At 41.5% G+C, this 20,741-nt stretch overlaps 2 protein-coding genes across 3 annotated transcripts in view; one reads left to right on the plus strand and one right to left on the minus strand.

Moving 5' to 3' along the window:
- Window positions 1-6,462: 6,462 nt before the first annotated feature.
- Window positions 6,463-20,741, minus strand: part of LOC139753949 (uncharacterized) — a 171,470-nt gene continuing 157,191 nt past the window's right edge. Inside the window, exon 4 of one of the 2 annotated variants that reach the window (XM_071670944.1) lies at window positions 6,463-6,746. In XM_071670944.1, coding sequence (XP_071527045.1) covers window positions 6,591-6,746 — 156 coding nt within the window. In that variant the 3' untranslated portion in view covers window positions 6,463-6,590. Of the gene's footprint in view, window positions 6,747-8,855; window positions 8,944-20,741 lie in introns of those variants that run through there. The other variant, XM_071671017.1, reaches the window with a different exon arrangement.
- Window positions 9,497-20,741, plus strand: part of LOC139752975 (CDK5 regulatory subunit-associated protein 3-like) — a 75,241-nt gene continuing 63,996 nt past the window's right edge. Inside the window, 4 exon segments of the mRNA XM_071669144.1 lie at window positions 9,497-9,534; window positions 15,284-15,433; window positions 18,273-18,376; window positions 19,266-19,424. Of these exon segments, the coding sequence (XP_071525245.1) occupies window positions 9,497-9,534; window positions 15,284-15,433; window positions 18,273-18,376; window positions 19,266-19,424 (451 nt within the window).

The following is a 20,741-nucleotide window of genomic DNA, read 5'->3' on the forward strand; positions in this document are numbered from 1 at the left end:
TACGTTACTCACTCGATCAAACCACCTCACACCACACATTGTCCTCAAACATCTCATTTCCAGCACATCCATCCTCCTGCGCACAACTCTATCCATAGTCCACGCCTCGCAACCATACAACATTGTTGGAACCACTATTCCTTCAAACATACCCATTTTTGCTTTCCGAGATAATGTTCTCGACTTCCACACATTCTTCAAGGCTCCCAGAATTTTCGCCCCCTCCCCCACCCTATGATCCACTTCCGCTTCCATGGTTCCATCCGCTGCCAGATACACTCCCAGATATCTAAAACACTTCACTTCCTCCAGTTTTTCTCCATTCAAACTCACCTCCCAATTGACTTGACCCTCAACCCTACTGTACCTAATAACCTTGCTCTTATTCACATTTACTCTTAACTTTCTTCTTTCACACACTTTACCAAACTCAGTCACCGGCTTCTGCAGTTTCTCACATGAATCAGCCACCAGCGCTGTATCATCAGCAAACAACAACTGACTCACTTCCCAAGCTCTCTCATCCCCAACAGACTTCATACTTGCGCCTCTTTCCAAAACTCTTGCATTCACCTCCCTAACAACCCCATCCATAAACAAATTAAACAACCATGGAGACATCACACACCCCTGCCGCAAACCTACATTCACTGAGAACCAATCACTTTCCTCTCTTCCTACACGTACACATGCCTTACATCCTCGATAAAAACTTTTCACTGCTTCTAACAACTTGCCTCCCACACTATATATTCTTAATATATATATATATATATATATATATATATATATATATATATATATATATATATATATATATATATATTTTTTTTTTTTTTTTTTTTTTATACTTTGTCGCTGTCTCCCGCGTTTGCGAGGTAGCGCAAGGAAACAGACGAAAGAAATGGCCCAACCCCCCCATACACATGTACATACACACGTCCACACACACAAATATACATACCTACACAGCTTTCCATGGTTTACCCCGGACGCTTCACATGCCTTGATTCAATCCACTGACAGCACGTCAACCCCTGTATACCACATCGCTCCAATTCACTCTATTCCTTGCCCTCCTTTCACCCTCCTGCATGTTCAGGCCCCGATCACACAAAATCTTTTTCACTCCATCTTTCCACCTCCAATTTGGTCTCCCTCTTCTCCTCGTTCCCTCCACCTCCGACACATATATCCTCTTGGTCAATCTTTCCTCACTCATTCTCTCCATGTGCCCAAACCATTTTAAAACACCCTCTTCTGCTCTCTCAACCACGCTCTTTTTATTTCCACACATCTCTCTTACCCTTACGTTACTTACTCGATCAAACCACCTCACACCACACATTGTCCTCAAACATCTCATTTCCAGCACATCCATCCTCCTGCGCACAACTCTATCCATAGCCCACGCCTCGCAACCATACAACATTGTTGAAACTACTATATATATATATATATATATATATATATATATATATATATATATATATATATATATATATATATAGATAAATAGATTTTTCTTTCTTTTAAACTATTCGCCATTTCCCGCGTTAGCGAGGTAGCGTTAGGAACAGAGGACTGGGCCTTTTTTAGAATATCCTCACCTGGCCCCCTCTGTTCCTTCTTTTGGAAAAAAAAAAAAACGAGAGGGGAGGATTTCCAGCCCCCACTCCCTCCCCTTTTAGTCGCCTTCTACGACACGCAGGGAATACGTGGGAAGTATTCTTATCCCCTATCCCCAATATATATATATATATATATATATATATATATATATATATATATATATATATATATATGGATAGAGTTGTGCGCAGGAGGATGGATGTGCTGGAAATGAGATGTTTGAGGACAATGTGTGGTGTGAGGTGGTTTGATCGAGTGAGTAACGTAAGGGTAAGAGAGATGTGTGGAAATAAAAAGAGCGTGGTTGAGAGAGCAGAAGAGGGTGTTTTGAAGTGGTTTGGGCACATGGAGAGAATGAGTGAGGAAAGATTGACCAAGAGGATATATGTGTCGGAGGTGGAGGGAACGAGGAGAAGAGGGAATCCAAATTGGAGGTGGAAAGATGAAGTGAAAAAGATTTTGTGTGATCGGGGCCTGAACATGCAGGAGGGTGAAAGGAGGGCAAGGAATAGAGTGAATTGGAGCGATGTGGTATACCGGGGTTGACGTGCTGTCAGTGGATTGAATCAGGGCATGTGAAGCGTCTGGGGTAAACCATGGAAAGCTGTGTAGGTGTGTATATTTGCGTGTGTGGACGTATGTATATACATGTGTATGGGGGGGGGGGGCCATTTCTTTCGTCTTTTTCCTTGCGCTACCTCGCAAACGCGGGAGACAGCGACAAAGTATAATAAATATATATATATATATATATATATATATATATATATATATATATATATATATATATATATATATATATATATATATATATATATATATATTCCCCGGTTCATAAGTTAACTCGCCTTTTGTCTTATAGATCCGTTTTCATACCGTATATGTCAGAATGGTTTGAACGCACTGGAGACTTACAGAGCTGCTTGTCGTTTTCTTTGATGGAACCTAAAGAGGAGGTCGGGGCGGTGGTGGTTGGGTTGGCGGTCGCAGATAGAGTTGCCACGTACGCCACAGCTCGTCAGCCCTGGAGAGCTTGTCTGCCTGGCCTCTGCTCGCTTCCTGCTACACCCGCTATGGACCTTAGCAGAGGTCATTTGTGTTGTAGGTTCACCATTTGTTTGTCTGGATAGGTTGCTAAATGTGTGCTTGTGTTCAATGTTTACTGTTTTGTGTCTCTTTCATGTTTGCTGTATACATGTTAGTCTTCTTGTGTTTGATTATCAGTGATTCAAAACTGTAAGACCACAAAATGGAAATGTTGAAGGATATTCTGCTGGTTTATATATTAGATGTGTTCGTAAACTAATTACATTGTGCCAAATTGTTCACTGCTGTTATCACTGCCTACTTATGGGCTTCCAGGAGCCTTATGAGCTGAAAAGATAGATATGCGAAGAAATTCAGACTGCATTGTGGAAAACATCAGAAACGCACAGAGTGTGGCAGAAGTCAGAAGGCAAACACATAATCCAAACTGTAAACTGTGTGACTAAGGAGGCGCAAGCTGTGTAAATCGTGGATTTGCAGTGAAAAAAAGTATCAGATCTGTTCTTATAAGCATCCGCTTCCAATTACTCTGATTGTTCAGTCATTCTTGTTGAAGTAAAAGTAGTTCGCCTCATTCGAGTTTGTATCCATTACAAGTGAAATCAGACGAATCAAGTCTCAAGTAACCTGTTAGATGAAGAATCAAAACTTTTTATAATTCTGATTACCTGTATTAGATCCCCTCGACCTTATCTTTTCTAAGCTACATAGATTCAAGTCGTTTAGTCGGTTCTCGTAAGATTAGCTTCACTGCCGAGGGATCATCTTGTTAGCTCGTCGCTGCCACTCTCTCCAGTCTGGTCATGTCTTTATTCTAGACAGAGTGACCAAAACTGAACACAGTACTGAAGATGTGGACGATCCAGTGACGTTTAAAGAATAAGGAAGATTTTCCCTGGACTTAGATTCGAAGGCCTAACCTACGCATCTAAGAATTTCGTTTGCTCCTTTCACAGCTTCTGTCCAGTAATTGGATTTAGGTCACCAGCGATTATTACGTCCAGGGCTTTTTCCTCATTGACCTTTTGCTGTTCCTGAGAAGTCATACTGTAACTTGCATCATCGTTTTTACGACCGATACAACTAGTTGTACACTTCATACATTTGCCACCTGAACCCTGTCTATCAATTAGTTTATGTCAAATTGAAGCTGTAGACGTTCAATTATAGATTGATTGACCAGCTTAAAACCCTCTGCGAATTTTGGCTTCTTAGAATGCAGGCAATCAATGTCATTCATATATATGTGAAAGAGAACCGGTTCTTTGCGGCTTGACTGTGTTTACAGCCAGTCAGTCAGTTTCCTATCCACCGAAGTACAACCCCATCAACAGCATGTGACTTAGTTTTTGTTAGTAACCTTTAATACAGAACATTATCGAATGGTCGAACGCTTTATGAAAATCTAGATAGATGACATCAGTTGCTATACTTAACATAATATTACGTTGTGATCATGTCATAAGATATACAGATTTGTCAGACATGAGGAATTATATTGAAAACCCTGATGAAAATCCAGTATTAAGTGGTGCACCTTTAATTGGTTTACAATTTTGTCTCGAATGATGGTTTTGAGAAGTTTTCCAACTACAGACTTTAAGCTGATTGGACGATGATTTCCGAGTAGTGTCTTACTACCTTTTTTGAATATCGGCGTTACATTAGCAAGCTTCCATTCGCCTGGAACTTTCCCTGTAGCAAGTGACGTGCTGAAAAGGGCAGTCAAAGGCTTAACTATCTCATTATTCGCCTTTTTCATTGTCCCCGGAGTAAACTTACCAAGGCCAACCGTTTTCTTTGTTTTCATTCCGTTTATTGTTGATAGAATGTCTTCAGTTTTTATGTCAGTTTGTTGCAGAACATTCTCCTCTCTTGTTGTTGATAACTTGGATTCAGAACGTGAGTTGTGTCTTCGATCGTAAATAAAGCTGCACAAAATCATTTTAGATTTTTGCCACGGCTTCATTGTCTTGAATAAGTCAACGTTTTTTGTGATTAATGGACCGATTGACTTTGTAAAAGATTCTCTTGCTTCTGAAATAATGTAAAACTCCTTCGGGGTTCTTTTGCTATTTTCAGCAATATACGCTTCACGTTGACATATTCTTTGTCATATAAGTGTCTTACTTTCCCAAAGCAGATTTACATAACTTACTTTATCATGTTGTTCTTGGTCTCTGTAAAGAGCGTTTGTTATGAGCAGCTTTCATGGACAATAAGCATTTACTTATATCACCATTCCGCCACCTGGGCTGAGTTTTAGAAATAAATTGTTTGCATTGGCACATACTATGTTCCCTCTACTGCTGCTTTGAAGATTTTACTAAAGCTTTTCCAAGTCATTTTCATTGACCATATCATCCCAGGTTTGCCTGTCAAGAGCAATGCAGAGATCGTTGAAAGTTACAAGTTTGATATCGTGCATTTTTTCACGACAGTCATGCTGAATGTGACCTCAAAAGTAATTTGTCAGTGATCACTTGTACCAACATTTTTGCCGGAAAAATAAAGTCCATCGATAGTTAAATGTAGTATAATGGTAATAGCGATGATAATGATAATTCCTTTTTCCTAAGTGTTCGCTATTTTCCGCGTAGACGTGTTAGCGTCAAGACCAGATGAATGAGGCGTTGAGGAAACATTCCTCGTTTGCCCGCTTCGTCTTTTTCTGCTTTTGGAACAGCACACAAGAGAGGAGGATATCCAGGACGTACGGTCCCGTCCCTTTTAGTCGCCCTCTGCGACATGCAGATGTGTGGGCAGTATTTTCCTTTCCTGTAATGATAATGATACTACTGCTTATACTACTACTACTACTAATGATAATGATAATAATGATAATGATGATCATGAAAATGATAATAATGATAATGATTAATGGTGATGATGATAATAATATTGATAATAATGATAATAATGATAATAATAATGATGATGATGATGATAGTAATAGTAATGATGATAATGATAATAATGATAATGATAATAATAAAGTTGGCTGATGTTTTGTGACCAGAACAGCCACTTACAACACCAGCTTAGAGGCGGGTAAGTCATTTAGTCATCATCGGTCGGCCGATTCATTACCACAGCCACAACAACATGGCCACAACAGTTGTGGGTCAGTGCTTATGGAATGTGTGTGTGCAGGTGCGAGACACTGGCGTGACCCCTGGCGGTCCTCTCACTGTCCCTGGTTCTGGATCAAGAGACAGCATCACGGGACGCGGTTGCCCACACCAGGCCGTACTGTCTTCGCCGCTCGCGTTATGAGTTTCAGATGTCGTGATATTTGTGAAGAAAATATTGACGAAGATGAAGAAATCTTATTCTAGAGTAGATAGTAACAACAGGTTTATGAATCTCATGTGCAGATGCTGCCAGATGTCAATAAAAAGGATAGATTCTGACGACTGAGAGAGCGAACGAGAGGAAATTCTCGCTGGATCAGGCAGGAAGCCATAAGACTTGGAGAGAGGAAAAAAAAAAATTGGACAAGAATCAAGTTACTGATTATAACAAAACAAATCTCGTTGGACTGCGGGAAAATCTAGACGTGAAAGAATGCCAGGCTGGTGAAGCTGGTACCAACATGTGGCTTCAAGTAAATACTTTTTTATGATATGTGCACACGATGCAGGAGGCTGTGGTTGAAGACTTCAGCCTGCCATTACTGAGCAGGTTGAACCCTCACCCAGGCAAGGCCAGTCACTTGCAGCGTGCCACACGTACCATCACCACTCATTATCTGGCTTTTACTGACGGGAGAAAAACTGCTAATTGGTATCAGATCCTTTACTTTGGATTTATGTATAAGACTTTTACAAAGTATTATTCATGACTGGGTAATCAATGTGTTAGATAATAGCATGGTGAGGGATATGTGCCGTGGACGGATACTCAAGAAATTATAATTCATCTTTTTTGTTTTTCTTTTTAGAAGCATCCTTCGTCTTCGTCTTCGTCTTCTTCTTCTTCTCCTTCTCCTCTTGTTTGGCTTTCTTCCCATCCTTGTTCTCCTCTTTGTCCTTGTTTTTTTCAGCCTCCTCATTCTTCATCTTCTCCTGGAAAAAGGAAAATAAATAGCATCATTGTTCATTTGTGAACTTCAGTTATACAAGAACAGTTCCTCAGACGTTACACGGGAGTACGTCAGCATGAACCTGGGACTATCTTGACAAGAAGATCACATTGTGATGGATCGCCATCGTCGTCCAGGAACAACGCTTGGTAAACCCTGACCTCGTTACCTTAACTGGCGTGTAAATGGCTCCAGAAGGCCAAGCAACTTGCTCCTCTCATATTTCTACTATACAAGCTAATCACCCTCTCCTCTATCTGACCTGCTAATTACCCTCTCCTCTATCTGAACAGTACTGGAATAATTCCTCGTACTTGATGTTATTATCTGAACATGAGAATAAGAAAGTAGTGTGCGCGCGGCCGCGTTAGAGGTGAGGATATACAGGGAAGGATAAACATGTGTAACCTGAAGATGGTGTGGCCGAGGCGAACGTCTCGTCTCCGCCCCATCTCCCAGCCTCTCTCTCTCTCTCTCTCTCTCTCTCTCTCTCTCTCTCTCTCTCTCTCTCTCTCTCTCTCTCTCTCTCTCTCTCTCTCTCTCTCTCTCTCTCTCTCTCTCTCTCTCTCTCTCTCTCTCTCTCTCTCTCTCTCTCTCTCTCCTTGTCTCTGGGGACAAGATATTTACTCCTTGTTTTTTTGTATACCTAATTACCCTTCCCGCCCCAGCGAGCCAGCGGCAGGAACAGCTTAACAACAGCTTCAGCTGCACACACACACACGAGCTGCTTGCCTACCATGCAGGATGCACGGGAACCAGAGCCCATCACTCATAGCCAGGCTTCGTACTACCTTCATGATGATAAGCTGACGCAAGGAGAATAAATGACTTTAATTAGTGGGTTAATCAGCTTGCACGCACCGCAGGTCAAAAGTTGTCACCTTCTTCGAGATGATTAAAGAATTTTATTCTGCAATTTAGCAAGAAATACTATCATTATACCGTACAAAATAATTTAGCTCAGTTTCATCTGGTTGGGATGGCCTGTTCTAGTTAGAGTCAATAACATTCTAACCTAACCCATTTTTCCTTATTTTTACGGACTGAAACTTTGTCGGAATCAGATTGATTTTTACAACTACTTTTTCCCCACAAATACATTTGAGCAAAGAAAGTAATTCCTTTTTGGTAACAGTGACCCACATGGCTAATGTAAAACATGTGACAATCGTGAAAAAGAACGAATGAATTAATTGGAGCTCCTCAGGTGTTTGTGGACCTGACTTATGAAGGTAGAGAGTTTATGGGAAGAGGAAATGATAAAAGAAGTGACTCCCACAGCTTTACTGATCAAATGAAGGTGGGATTATAACGGTAAATCCTCGTGTGGCTGGTCTCCACACACAAGCTGTGGGAGGCAGCACCCGGGATCTAGTGACAGGTCCAAACTTTGTTGGCAGGGTCACATGCAGGCAGCCCACGAGAGCAGTAGAGAAAATGATACCTGGAGAACAGGGAGAAGACAACACCATCATGGCGGACAGAGAAGAATGGAGGAGGGAGGCAATCCCAACACGGAAGGCCATTTGATTCCTCTGTAGCTATAAAGAGGCTGAGGAAAACTTACCTCAGTACTCCATACCGAGACGAATTACACCTTTGTTTACATCAAACCGCTACTCGCAAGAAAATTGATTATGGCACCTGTGCAACACCCCCAAGGTTTTGGGGAAGCAAATTTTATGTTGATTAGGGCGGGTTTCCAAGTGAGAGTGAAGGATATGGTTATATCTAACATGTTTGTATTATTACAGAGATGAATTATATGGGTCTGAAGTTGAACAGATTGATTCTGGTGACATTTTGGAAGAACTGTTCGTAGAAATTATAATTAGGCAGGATTGACCTTAACCAGACTTCTGCTTCCCCATTCCGAGATATTACACAGGTCCGGATCAAGAGGATATGTGCTCAGTGCGAGAAGAAGAACATGAGTGAGTGAATAAGAGAGGAAAATAATGAGTTGAGGTACGGAAAGCAGAATCATCACCGTGATAGTTGATAGGGTTATCTGAGGTGTGATCAAAATGTTCTAAGACCTAACTTTTATGTTAAACAGAAGTGAAGATACAACATTCTTATAATCAGTCGCCTTCAGATCAATCTGCCTCGGATGATACCCAAGTGTCCCCACGTGTCTGCCACGTGTGGAGGCAACCCTGGAAGTCTTCAACTGTGAACTGATAGAAAGTTGGAATGTCATGAAATCTTCTTCCTTTAAGCTCCATTTTGATTTTTGGGAACAGAAAAAGAGAACATGGGACGAGGTCAGGTGAATACGGAAGTGGTGCAGTAGGATGTGTTGAGGCCAAAGTTGTAGAACAAGTGTAGGGAAGTGTGAAAGAATGTTGTCATGGTTCAGACACCATTGACTGTTGTCCAACAGGTGATGTTGGTGTCTCCTAATTTTATATCTTAATCGAAACAGAACCTCTTTATACAAGGCCTGGTTTATCTCCTACGTCTGCACATCAACGTAGTACACCACCTGCACAGCGACACCTGTAATAAGCAAAGTCATAGACATTTATGATCACATTTCGTGAGTTGAAGAGGAGAAAGAAAGTTCACGGAAGGAGAGAACTCTGAGTGGGAAGTTGCTGCATCACCGAGTACTGCAGTGGACCGACTGGAGAGGAAGCTGTGCGTCAGGGAACAAAGAGAATCAGAAAAACCAGAGGAGGAAGTTCAGAAAGCAAAGACTTATGCCACATCGAGTCAGACGCTTTGGAGATGTCGGGGACAAAATCCCTGAGGAGCGAAGACGAGAAGTGAGTCACATGGGAGAGTTGACCACCTGTAGACTTTGTGCTGCGAAAGCCTTATTGGTATTCAGGAAGAAGGGATGGGCTGCACTGAGCATGCTTCCACGAGAACAGAAAAGTTAGGGATTTCAGATAGAGGAAATAGTCGTGCTAGGATTGTGGCTGCCCCATAGTAACATTCTCTTAGGATGCAAGGAAGTATGCCATACGCCATACCGTAATTTCTCTCACTGCTTTATATGGATGGTATAAGGTAGCCTTTTATTAAATGTTAGACTTCAACATTTCACAGCAGTGAAACGCAGCATCACACATACTTGACATCCTCAGTCACTCGTCACGGTATACACTCACATTCCCTCATTGTGCACTGTACCTCATGTTGTGGCTGATAGTATGGTCTACCACAGCCTTCGTCAGTACACACTAACTGAACATGCGCCTCTCTCTAGACAAAACTAAAGTCTCTCTTTTTATAATGTATTCTGACATGATACACTTATATGTTGTATTTCACATAGAGCACTGAACCTTATAGTCTTACAATGTACTGTGGATATCACAATGAGGTAGGCTCCCGTGCACCCAGGACAGGATTTCCCTGAGCCATCCCTTATCATCGCCTCCTTCCGGTAGTATGCTTACAAACCCCTGACCTCGGCGGTACGACCCTTGCGCACGGCGGCACGATCCTTCACCACGACGGTATAACCATTAAGCACGACGGTACGTCCCTTGGGCACGGCGGCACGATCCTTGAGCACGGCTGTACGACCCCCTTTGAACACAAATGTACGACCCTTGAACAAGACTTAACATCCCTTGGGTATGATGGTCTGGCCTAACCATCATATCCAAGGGTTATATTGTCGTGGTTGGTTGGTTGGTTTATCAACAGTCAGGGCCAACGTCGGCGTCGGGCTAAGACCACAGACGCTATCACTATGTGTGTGTGTGTGTGTGTGTGTGTGTGTGTGTGTGTGTGTGTGTGTGTGTGGAGCTTCTGCTATAAGGGGATAAGGCATGAAGGTCACCATGTTTACGATGTTTTTATTTCATTCATTGTCATCAGCTCTTGCTCCTGACTCACCCACTTGTTCTATCCCCTGAAATCAGGACGTGACCTTTCTTTCTTCTCTTACATTTCTCAAGTTCGGGGAAAAAAAGAGCAAAAGCTTGGTTGCGTCTCGCGTATCATAGATTATGGGTGATATCAACTGTCTTGACAAGTGTAAATGTGGCTCTCACGATAACGGAGAAGGCGAAGCGAAGACGTGATGAGATTAAGGAAGAAAAAAAGGTGATTGAGACGATGAATGACCAATCCATGAAATGTACTGGGAATCCTGACGTGCAGGCTGTCGTGTTCCCTGTCTGGGTCCTCACAACGCAACCTCTGACTTGCAGGTTTTCCCGACATATCGGGCGTTAGTGGACAGGGTCGCCAGCAGTTGTCAGGACGACCCGTGTACCCACGGCGGTGTGTCGTCTGGTACTCTGATTTAATCTCTCATCAACAGGGTCATCCGGAGGATCATCGGCATCTCTCACACTAGACCAAATGAGGAGAGGATTCTGGCTATGTTTATCTTATGAGGCATCTCACGTTGTGCTGTACAGTTAATATTTTTCTCGTTGTTGCTTGCAGGCAGAATACATTACAATATATCAGTACGAGTTGAACCTGATATTTATCATATATAGAACGACGTTAAATCTATTAATCTATTAATCTAAGATCAATACACAATCAGTTGATGTATAACAGGTCGACGCTTTACACCAGGACTAGCTTTTAAACTTCGAACTAAAATTAGAAGAAAGAAAATGCGTTTTTGCCTCGGTATATTGAAACATGTTGGTCACTTGTGTCATAATTCCCTGTGGTTGTCTGTCAACAGTTTTGTAACTCCGTTTATGTAAATAGTTCGTCCTGCAAATATCTTGGTATTGCTTGTATACTTATGTTGTATCGTTTGTATGCTTATTTTGTATTGATTGTATATTTATGTTGTATTGTTTGTATACTCATGTTGTATTGCTTGTATACTTGTGTTGTATCGTTTGTATGCTTATTTTGTATTGATTGTATATTTATGTTGTATTTTGTATACTCATGTTGTATTGCTTGTATTCTTAACTTGTATTGTTTATATACTTATGTTGTATTGCCTGTATACTTATGTAGATGTAATATTTCAGGTAACTGGTTACTGAAAGGTCCATGAACGAATCATTGTACTGAAACTTCCTAGTCCTGTTGTGTACTGAAGATATGTACGTGGTACTACAGACATGATACCTGGCGGGACTATGGGATTGCAGTTCAATCCAATTGATTTCAAGAATATTGTTTTCAAAGAGGATGGGGAGTTCATCCACAACACGGTGAGTTGCCTGCGTTACAATGGCTTCACACATGTAGGCATCACTTTACATCATGTTTACATGGTCTTACCTGAGGGGTAGTATGAATGACTGGGCTTCCTTCGGGCTACGATGATGAGGTGAATGTTTAAGACGCTTTGATGGAGTCGTACCCACTCACATCATCCACCGACCTACCCACCTATCTATGGCTACGACATACGATGAGAGTTTTCCAGTAGGCAAGGCTAAGGCTTGATGTGTAATATTGTTTCTGCCGCTACTCACCATACATGATTATCAGTCCCGGGTTCAGCTGGAACTGTTCTCAACCAGACATCAAGATATCTCTTCCATGATGTTGTAGGGAGAGGAGGTCGGGAGTGAAGGTCATTAACAACCAGGTTTTCGAGTGTGAGAGATCTGAGAGGTCTCTCTATCAGAGCAGCTGAGATGAAGAAGAAGTACATTCTGGAAAGGTGTTTGGGGTTCAAGAGGCGAGGGTAATATAGCATGGCGCTGGTGAAGGCAGAGGTGAGGGGAAACAGACTACAAGAAGGCTGTGTACGTATGTTCAGACGTGACATCGTAGTGTCTGTAGTATGGAGTGATGAACAGTGAGAGACGCAGAAGCTTCTTGCTTTATCAGGAGACTGGAGAACTCCTGGAGGAAGAAGGTATCATAACAGTTTGTATTGTCAGAGAGTTAGTTGTTCAGCGTGTGAGTGGAAGCTGTGGATAACATGACGATGAGGAAGGCAGAGGCACAGAGGGAGGAGGTAGACCAACTGGAGGGAGACGGATTGGGTGAATTACCTATTGAGAGTGAAAGGCATTTCATATTAAGTTTCCAGTGGAAAGACAGGTGTTAGTGTGTGGTGATCTCAACTGAAGGTACGTGTGAATGAGGTGTAGAGGCAGAGCGTCCTCACCCCACTGACTGTACCTGGGAGTCCTGTGTTTTGGACCTGTTATGAACCGGCAAATGTCAGTGTGGTGCGTTTGTCCACGTAATTCACCGTCGTTGTTATGGTGACAGTAGTGTGTGTGTGTGTGTGTGTGTGTGTGGAGTGTGAGTGCGTGTAACTCACCGACGTTGTTATGGTGACAGTAGTGTGTGTGTGTGTGTGTGTGTGTGTGTGTGTGTGTGTGTGTGTGTGTGTGTGTGGTGGGCGTGTGGAGTGTGAGTGCGTGTAACTCACCGTCGTTGTTATGGTGACAGTAGTGTGTGTGTGTGTGTGTGTGTGTGTGTGTGTGTGGAGTGTGAGTGCGTGTAACTCACCGTCGTTGTTATGGTGACAGTAGTGTGTGTGTGTGTGTGTGTGTGTGTGTGTGGAGTGTGAGTGCGTGTAACTCACCGTCGTTGTTATGGTGACAGTAGTGTGTGTGTGTGTGTGTGTGTGTGGAGTGTGAGTGCGTGTAACTCACCGTCGTTGTTATGGTGACAGTAGTGTGTGTGTGTGTGTGTGTGTGTGTGTGTGGAGTGTGAGTGCGTGTAACTCACCGACGTTGTTATGGTGACAGTAGTGTGTGTGTGTGTGTGTGTGTGTGTGTGGAGTGTGAGTGCGTGTAACTCACCGTCGTTGTTATGGTGACAGTAGTGTGTGTGTGTGTGTGTGTGTGTGTGTGTGTGTGTGTGTGGAGTGTGAGTGCGTGTAACTCACCGTCGTTGTTATGGTGACAGTAGTGTGTGTGTGTGTGTGTGTGTGTGTGTGTGTGGAGTGTGAGTGCGTGTAACTCACCGACGTTGTTATGGTGACAGTAGTGTGTGTGTGTGTGTGTGTGTGTGTGTGTGTGTGTGTGTGTGTGGAGTGTGAGTGCGTGTAACTCACCGACGTTGTTATGGGATGTTATCAATCATGCTTGGAGTATTGGATTAACTTTCTTGTCTTATCTTTGTTTAATGGTAACTTTCCAATATAAACACTTTAGTGTTATCAGATCCAAGAATTTTTACTACACTGCTGCTGCAAGTTCCAGTATGGGTGGGAAGGAACGTCGTATTTTGAACTTTGTGATGTAAAGGTGACGTAAAAGAGCATGAGTACCATACTTTAGGTTCAGCTTTTATCAGTTGAGGCTGACTGTGTTTCTTATGGTCGTACTGAAATTGTAGTTTTCAATAAAGTTCATTAATTCTATTCCATTTTCCATTGCCCGGGTCTGCAAAGTAATTTGAGCAAGAATTACTTCCAGTTTTCACGAGAAGTCGTCTCACTGCTCATTATGTTATTATTATTATTATTATTATTATTATATATATATATATATATATATATATATATATATATATATATATATATATATATATATATATATATATATATATATATATATATATATTTTTTTTTTTTTTTTTTTTTCATACTATTCGCCATTTCCCGCGATAGCGAGGTAGCGTTAAGAACAGAGGACTGGGCCTTTTTTGGAATATCCTCACCTGGCCCCCTCTGTTCCTTCTTTTGGAAAATTAAAAAAAAAAAAAAAAAAAAAAAGAGGGGAGGATTTCCAGCCCCCCGCTCCCTCCCCATTTAGTCGCCTTCTACGACACGCAGGGAATACGTGGGAAGTATTCTTTCTCCCCTATCCCCAGGGATATATATATATATATATATATATATATATATATATATATATATATATATATATATATATATATATATATATATATATATATATTTTTTTTTTTTTTTTTTTTTTTTCACAAAGAAGGAACAGAGAAGGGGGCCAGGTGAGGATATTCCCTCAGAGGCCCAGTCCTCTGTTCTTAACGCTACCTCGCTAACGTGGGGAATGGCGAATAGTATGAAAGAAAGAAAGAATATATATATATATATATATATATATATATATATATATATATATATATATATATATATATATATATATATATATATATATATTTTTTTTTTTTTTTTTTTTTTTTTTTTTCTTTCATACTATTCGCCATTTCCCGCCTCAGCGAGGTAGCGTTAAGAACAGAGGACTGGGCCTCTGAGGAAACATCCTCACCTGGCCCCCTTCTCTGTTCCTTCCTTTGGAAAATTAAAAAAAAAAAAAAACGAGAGGGGTGGATTGTTATGACGAAACTTGAGAAGCTTATTGTGGTTTATACCCTGTACACGCAGTGAATAGTTTGTAGAGCATTAACTCACTCATGTATTTGAATGCGATTATAGTATTTGTCAGCAGACAGTTTACCAGTTCTGAACTGAAGCTCTGGCGACTGGTTGGGTATAGTGTCGATTTCCAAGTCTCTCCCACCCACAGATTTCTCCTACAGCTTATTTCCTGCTAGATGATATTACTATCCAGGCCTTCTTTCCCTGTGTTCCATCCTCATTTGTACAGTTTGTACTCCGACTGAATTTCATTTACGATGCATCAGACCAACGCTGGGGTTTGTCTGGGTTCCCTTGTTAGTGCATCAAGAGGAACAGTGGTCCCAGGACCGAGCCCTGCGGCACAACACTGGTGACCTCAACCCATCTCGAGAAGGCTCCTTTGACGTGCGTCATTTGGCTCCCTTCCTCTTTAGGTAATGTTTTATCCACCGAAGAAGTCTCCTCCTTATTCCTTTCCGGCGATCCAGCTTCTTTACCATCCACGTAAGTGATAAGGTGTTATATGATACCTTGCAGTCCAGGAACACAATACACCCGCCCTTCTCTATTGTCTATAACGTAGCTCACTCTTTCATAGAAGGTCAAGAGATTTCTTACGCACGACTTCTTTGACCTGATTCCGTGGTTGTCTCTCACTTGATATTTTCTCTCTTTCATTTACTTGTTAGTTTCTTTTCTAATCATCTATTCAAGTTATTTACAGGTCGCGTATTCGAAGAGCTTCACCATTGAAACCTTCTGTACTCTTATGCATTTTTTTTTTTAGACTTTTGTATGTCGACTCTGATTACGTACTTGTACAGTTCGGTGAGGGAGTCCTACACCGAAGTGGCGGCCCCATCTACTGAAGTTTCTATACCGTTAAGTAGCCTCTTAAACGTGGTAAATTGCCGGCATTCACTGCCCACCGTGGCCAGTTTATTCCAGCCATCCACGACCCTAAGCCAGTCCCTCTTAACGTCCTGTGTGTTTGCTTATTTTCATCTTACGGGAAGTGTCCAAATGATATATTGTTGTCCTTTAAACACACTTACGATTCAGTCTTGGTTTGAAAATGTTCAGAACCTCACCTGATGAATTGCTACTGTCTGTTATTCTCTTGGTAAAAATCTTATTTCCTAAGGTCCCTTCTTTTTTGTTTTTAAGTTTCCACTTTTGTTCCCCAGTCCTCTCCACCCAGGCAGTGCAAACTATCCTGATCCAGATCATTCAGAGAAATCAGGACCATATGCTAAATACTAAGTCACCGACCATTTGGTTCTTTCGAGGTTGTTTGTGATAGTGGAAGATCTAACACATGACAGGAGAAATGACTGTACATTTTATATGTAGCAAAGGAGGCACAAATAATGTTACGCCTGGATTTAAAACGAATATTTTAAGTCATGATAAGACTCACTCTTTACCGTCTAGTGTTTAGAGAAGGTGACGAGTATTTACAACCTGTCTCCATTGTCCAAACCCAGCCATGTGAATAACATTCTAGTTACACATATCATAAGTTACTTTCCATCTTATCTATAAGCTTTTTTAAATAGGGTTACATAAAGCTATGCCATCTACATGTTGAAGTTTTGCATACATACACAATATCTTGAATCACGTTTGCCAGTAATATTTGAACTGCAGTGACGTTCTTCATTGTATCTTCATGACGTATTGAATCGTTTTGTGTTGATATCCCAAGATCTCTCTTATAACCCTCTTCGATCTCCTATAGGTCGTTCTGATCCCCTCACCTTTCTCAATACATGACACTTTACTTCGATTGATCCTCATCGTCCACCTCTTCTGCCTAGCTCCTCCAGCCTTTAGATCCCACTGAAATGTGTCATGGACTTTCCCATCACCAGGTCCTGCCATTAGTGATGGATCACCTATAAACATGATAACGTATGGTCCTGTTCTCTCTGGAGCACTCCACTGGCGTGACTTCCCCTAATCATTGATTCCATCTTTTCTTTCGCTTGAATATGAACCTGTTCCACGTTTCCAGTTCTCCATTGATATTAACCTGATTATCCGTTTGTACTCATAACTTATCATGTGGTATCATTTGAATTGTATTTGTATGATGGAAATGAATTCAGTGTACGTGTCCCTCTCTCATATACGTGTCTAATTTTGGAGACCTAGAGCATTTGATTAGGGTCATAATCATGATCTCACGTCACTCAATCCAAACACTGTATGGTATTCAGTAGCAATGCAATCGAAATGTTCTGACGCTTTTAGTAATTTTTTCGCAATATCTTATGTTGGTCAGCGACACCGGTGTATGATTCTGAGGATCATCTCCATCGCCCCTTGTATAATGGAAGAATAACCTCACATTTGACAACCTCTGTCACAGTCGACTGTTTGATTATAATAGTCCGTTAAGACTCGGCAGACCCCATCGCACACTCCCTCACGACCCGTGAGGATGTTCAGTCTGATCCTAAGGATTTAGTGTGATCCATTGATACCATTGGTTTGACAATATCCTCTTCAACAATAACAGTTTCGTTCCCCCCTTGTGTACCCGGATTAACATCTATCCTGTGGGGGTTCTGTGTTCTCATTTCAACATATTGGCTGAAATTGATCACTTTAACTCTTTATACATTTCTCCATCGACTTGTGATTAAAATCACTTACTGATTAGTCAGCTGTTATGGACAACAACATTTCTATGATACTGAACTTGCCTCTGATAAAACTGAGATGAAATTGTTCTCTCCTCCATCCTTGCAGGTAACCTCTACCTTCTATAAGCCAGTGTACCTAAGGATCATCTGTTCCTTCTTCATAATAAGATTCTCTCCTTCTTTCCTCCCTTATTTCTGTGACACTATGTCTTCGTGCTTCTTAACATTTTCGTGAGGCTTTTATCCAGAATCCACATATCTACACCATACTGGTATAACCTGCAAAACACTATATGTTTACACTCGCCATCATTTTTATTCATGCTCTCTTTCCAGATCTATATTTTCAAGAATTTACTTGTTTTCTTGTTACTCCATCTGTCGTGTTTACTTTTGGCTTCCCTTGGAGTACCACCCCAAGCAAGCCTCCACAACAGCATGAACGAGACCAGATCATATAGCTCTGTGTAAATAGTTTTAAGTTTGTTAATATCTTCTTCATGCTGAAACGTGGCGAATGACCATTAGGTTCCCGCACTTTACAGATTCCACAAAGTTAAACGATGTTCATCAGTGTGATTCAGCCTTAACACCACATACTATGATCACTCTTACCCTATAGTGGCTCAGTATTGTCTGCCTCCAGTGGTCTCTGTTATCATAAGTCTCAACACAGGGGCATGATCCTCTCCTCACTCTGGTTGGCTCCAGACGACACTGGTGCACGTAATACACTTGTGATGTTCCTAAGAATGATCTACTTCAACAGTTCTCTTGTCGCCTTCCATCCCTGAAGCTCAGATATATTCTCTTGACATCAGAACCACCCGACATGATCAGTCTGGTCCCCTGCTGCTTACACATAGTCAGAACGTCTTTGAATACCTGTTGGTCATTGTATTCATCCCCTGCTCTACTGTTCTTCCTGGGCAGGTTATACGTTACAACAACTATTTGTACCTTGTTTCCTAATGTGACTTTTAAAGTTGAATATTCTCCCAGACCTTCTTGATTCAGTCTCCCAGTCTCCCTAACGTACCATACATCCCACGCCGGTACTGCTATGCCCCCACACAACTTTGCCTTCTACATTTTCTGCAGTAAACCCTCCAGGAACACCAACTCGCTCTTTACTACCGTATCACCTTCAAATAATTGATACTATATCTGTAGTGTGTGTGTGTGTGTGTGTGTGTGTGTGTTTGTGTGTGTGTGTGTGTGTGTGTGTGTGTGTGTGTGTGTGTGTGTGTGTTACTATTTCTTTTTGTGTATGTTGTGAGAGTTACACCCTCCTGTTGTCCCGTCTCTTTAACCTCTTATTTGGTTGAGCCATTATGGTCGGGCAGCCTGGCTGTGGGTGTGGAGACATCCCAGAGTAATCCTTCTTCTCTTTCCAGGAAGAGCCGACCCTTCCAGGTAGTGCGACGAGGTGCTGAACCCCTGACACGTTTACCATTGATGCCAGTAATTACAGAAATTGGTTTCAGGTTTTAGATGATGTTGAGGATAACGAACATGAAGGAAGGCTCGTCGGCGACTCTATAACCCAAGGGCACCCATAGAAATTGTATGCCAGGAGCTTTCCCTCCACACCATAAACATTTTCGTTCTCCAGGTGCCGAGGTAGATGATGTTGCCCACGCTATAAAGGCGGTTTGTGGTGCCACAAACGATGACGCGTTTGTTATTTGTCATGTAGGTACGAATGATGTAATGGAGGAGGGATCGGAAGAGCTGTTGGAGGGATATCTCCGGCATGTTCAACGTTACCGAGGTAAGACTAATAATGTTATGATTTCAGGAGTTCTTCTCGGGATCGGCAACTAGAACACCATCTTTAGTAAGGCTTTCAGTCTACGTAATAGATTCGTAAACATTTTGGTTTTGGGAAGGAGTTGAGCTCATAGCATTGTGGCAACATTTCTAAACATGCAGCAGTCTGGGGTGTAAGCTCCTTGGTGACCCCACATGTGCGGTTTGGTAAGAACACACAGCCCGTGTGGGGCAGACCCGTCCCCCTCAGTAAGGTCTTTCCGTTATGAGTCTCAGTCGTATTTCAGTGCTCGAAGAATACGCAACAAAGTTACATGGTAGATTGCTATATCCTTATCTTGGTTAGCTATCAGTGATATAGAGATTTCCTCGCCGTATACGCAGGCCCAGGTTACACTATGCTTAATAGTGATAGGGGAAATATAGTAGGAGGTCGGGTGTTGCTCGCTGTGAAGCCTCATTCCAATGATAGAAATGAAACAAAAACTTCGTAAGAAAATAACGGTAGGATTAGTTTAAAGCCACCCGACCCGCACAGACACCAGATGCGGACGAAAGACAGTATGATCATTTTGCAGAAAATTGTACTGAGTAAGACTTTATCATGGTAGGAAATTTGAACATACTGGTATGTAAGTAGGTATGATCTCTTCTTATTGGCCCCGCGTACGGAATGTACCTAAGTTTGCTTGATAGTCTCGTAATAGAATTAGTTGAGAATCCTACACGCGAAGAGTCTATGTTGGATTTAGTTTGAACGATGAATGAAGATCTTGTTAATAATGTTGGAGAAAGGTTTGGTACAAGTGATCACCGACAAATTACTTTTATGATCGCTTTCAACGCTGCTTGCATTGGTTGTCAACATGACAGTTGCGGAGAAATACCCGGTTTTAAACCTGCTAATTCTAATGATCTTCGCATTGTTCTCAACAGGCAAATCTTGGATGATATAGTTAATGAAATGACATGCAGATAGCTTGGAAACCTTCAGTAAAACTTTCAAAGCAGTAGTAGGCGGTCTGTTTATTAAAACGAAGCCAAGATAGTGGAATGATGACATAGAGAAGTGGCTGTTGTGTAAGGAAATAGCTCATGAGAAACTCACAGACAACAGTAACAGCATGATAAAGTTATGTAGATTTTTGTAGAAAAACTTAGACACATCTAAAACAAAATAAACGTTAGTATGAAACATATATTGTCGAAAATAGCGAAAGAAACCCAAAAGAGTTTTGTGTTTTGTAAGAAGCAAAACAATCACTACCCAATAAATTTGTTCATTAATTACGGAAATTAGAGACTTTTTTCAACATAA

This window comes from Panulirus ornatus, chromosome 1, assembly GCF_036320965.1.
Source record: "Panulirus ornatus isolate Po-2019 chromosome 1, ASM3632096v1, whole genome shotgun sequence".
In the NCBI taxonomy this organism is placed as follows: domain Eukaryota; kingdom Metazoa; phylum Arthropoda; class Malacostraca; order Decapoda; family Palinuridae; genus Panulirus; species Panulirus ornatus.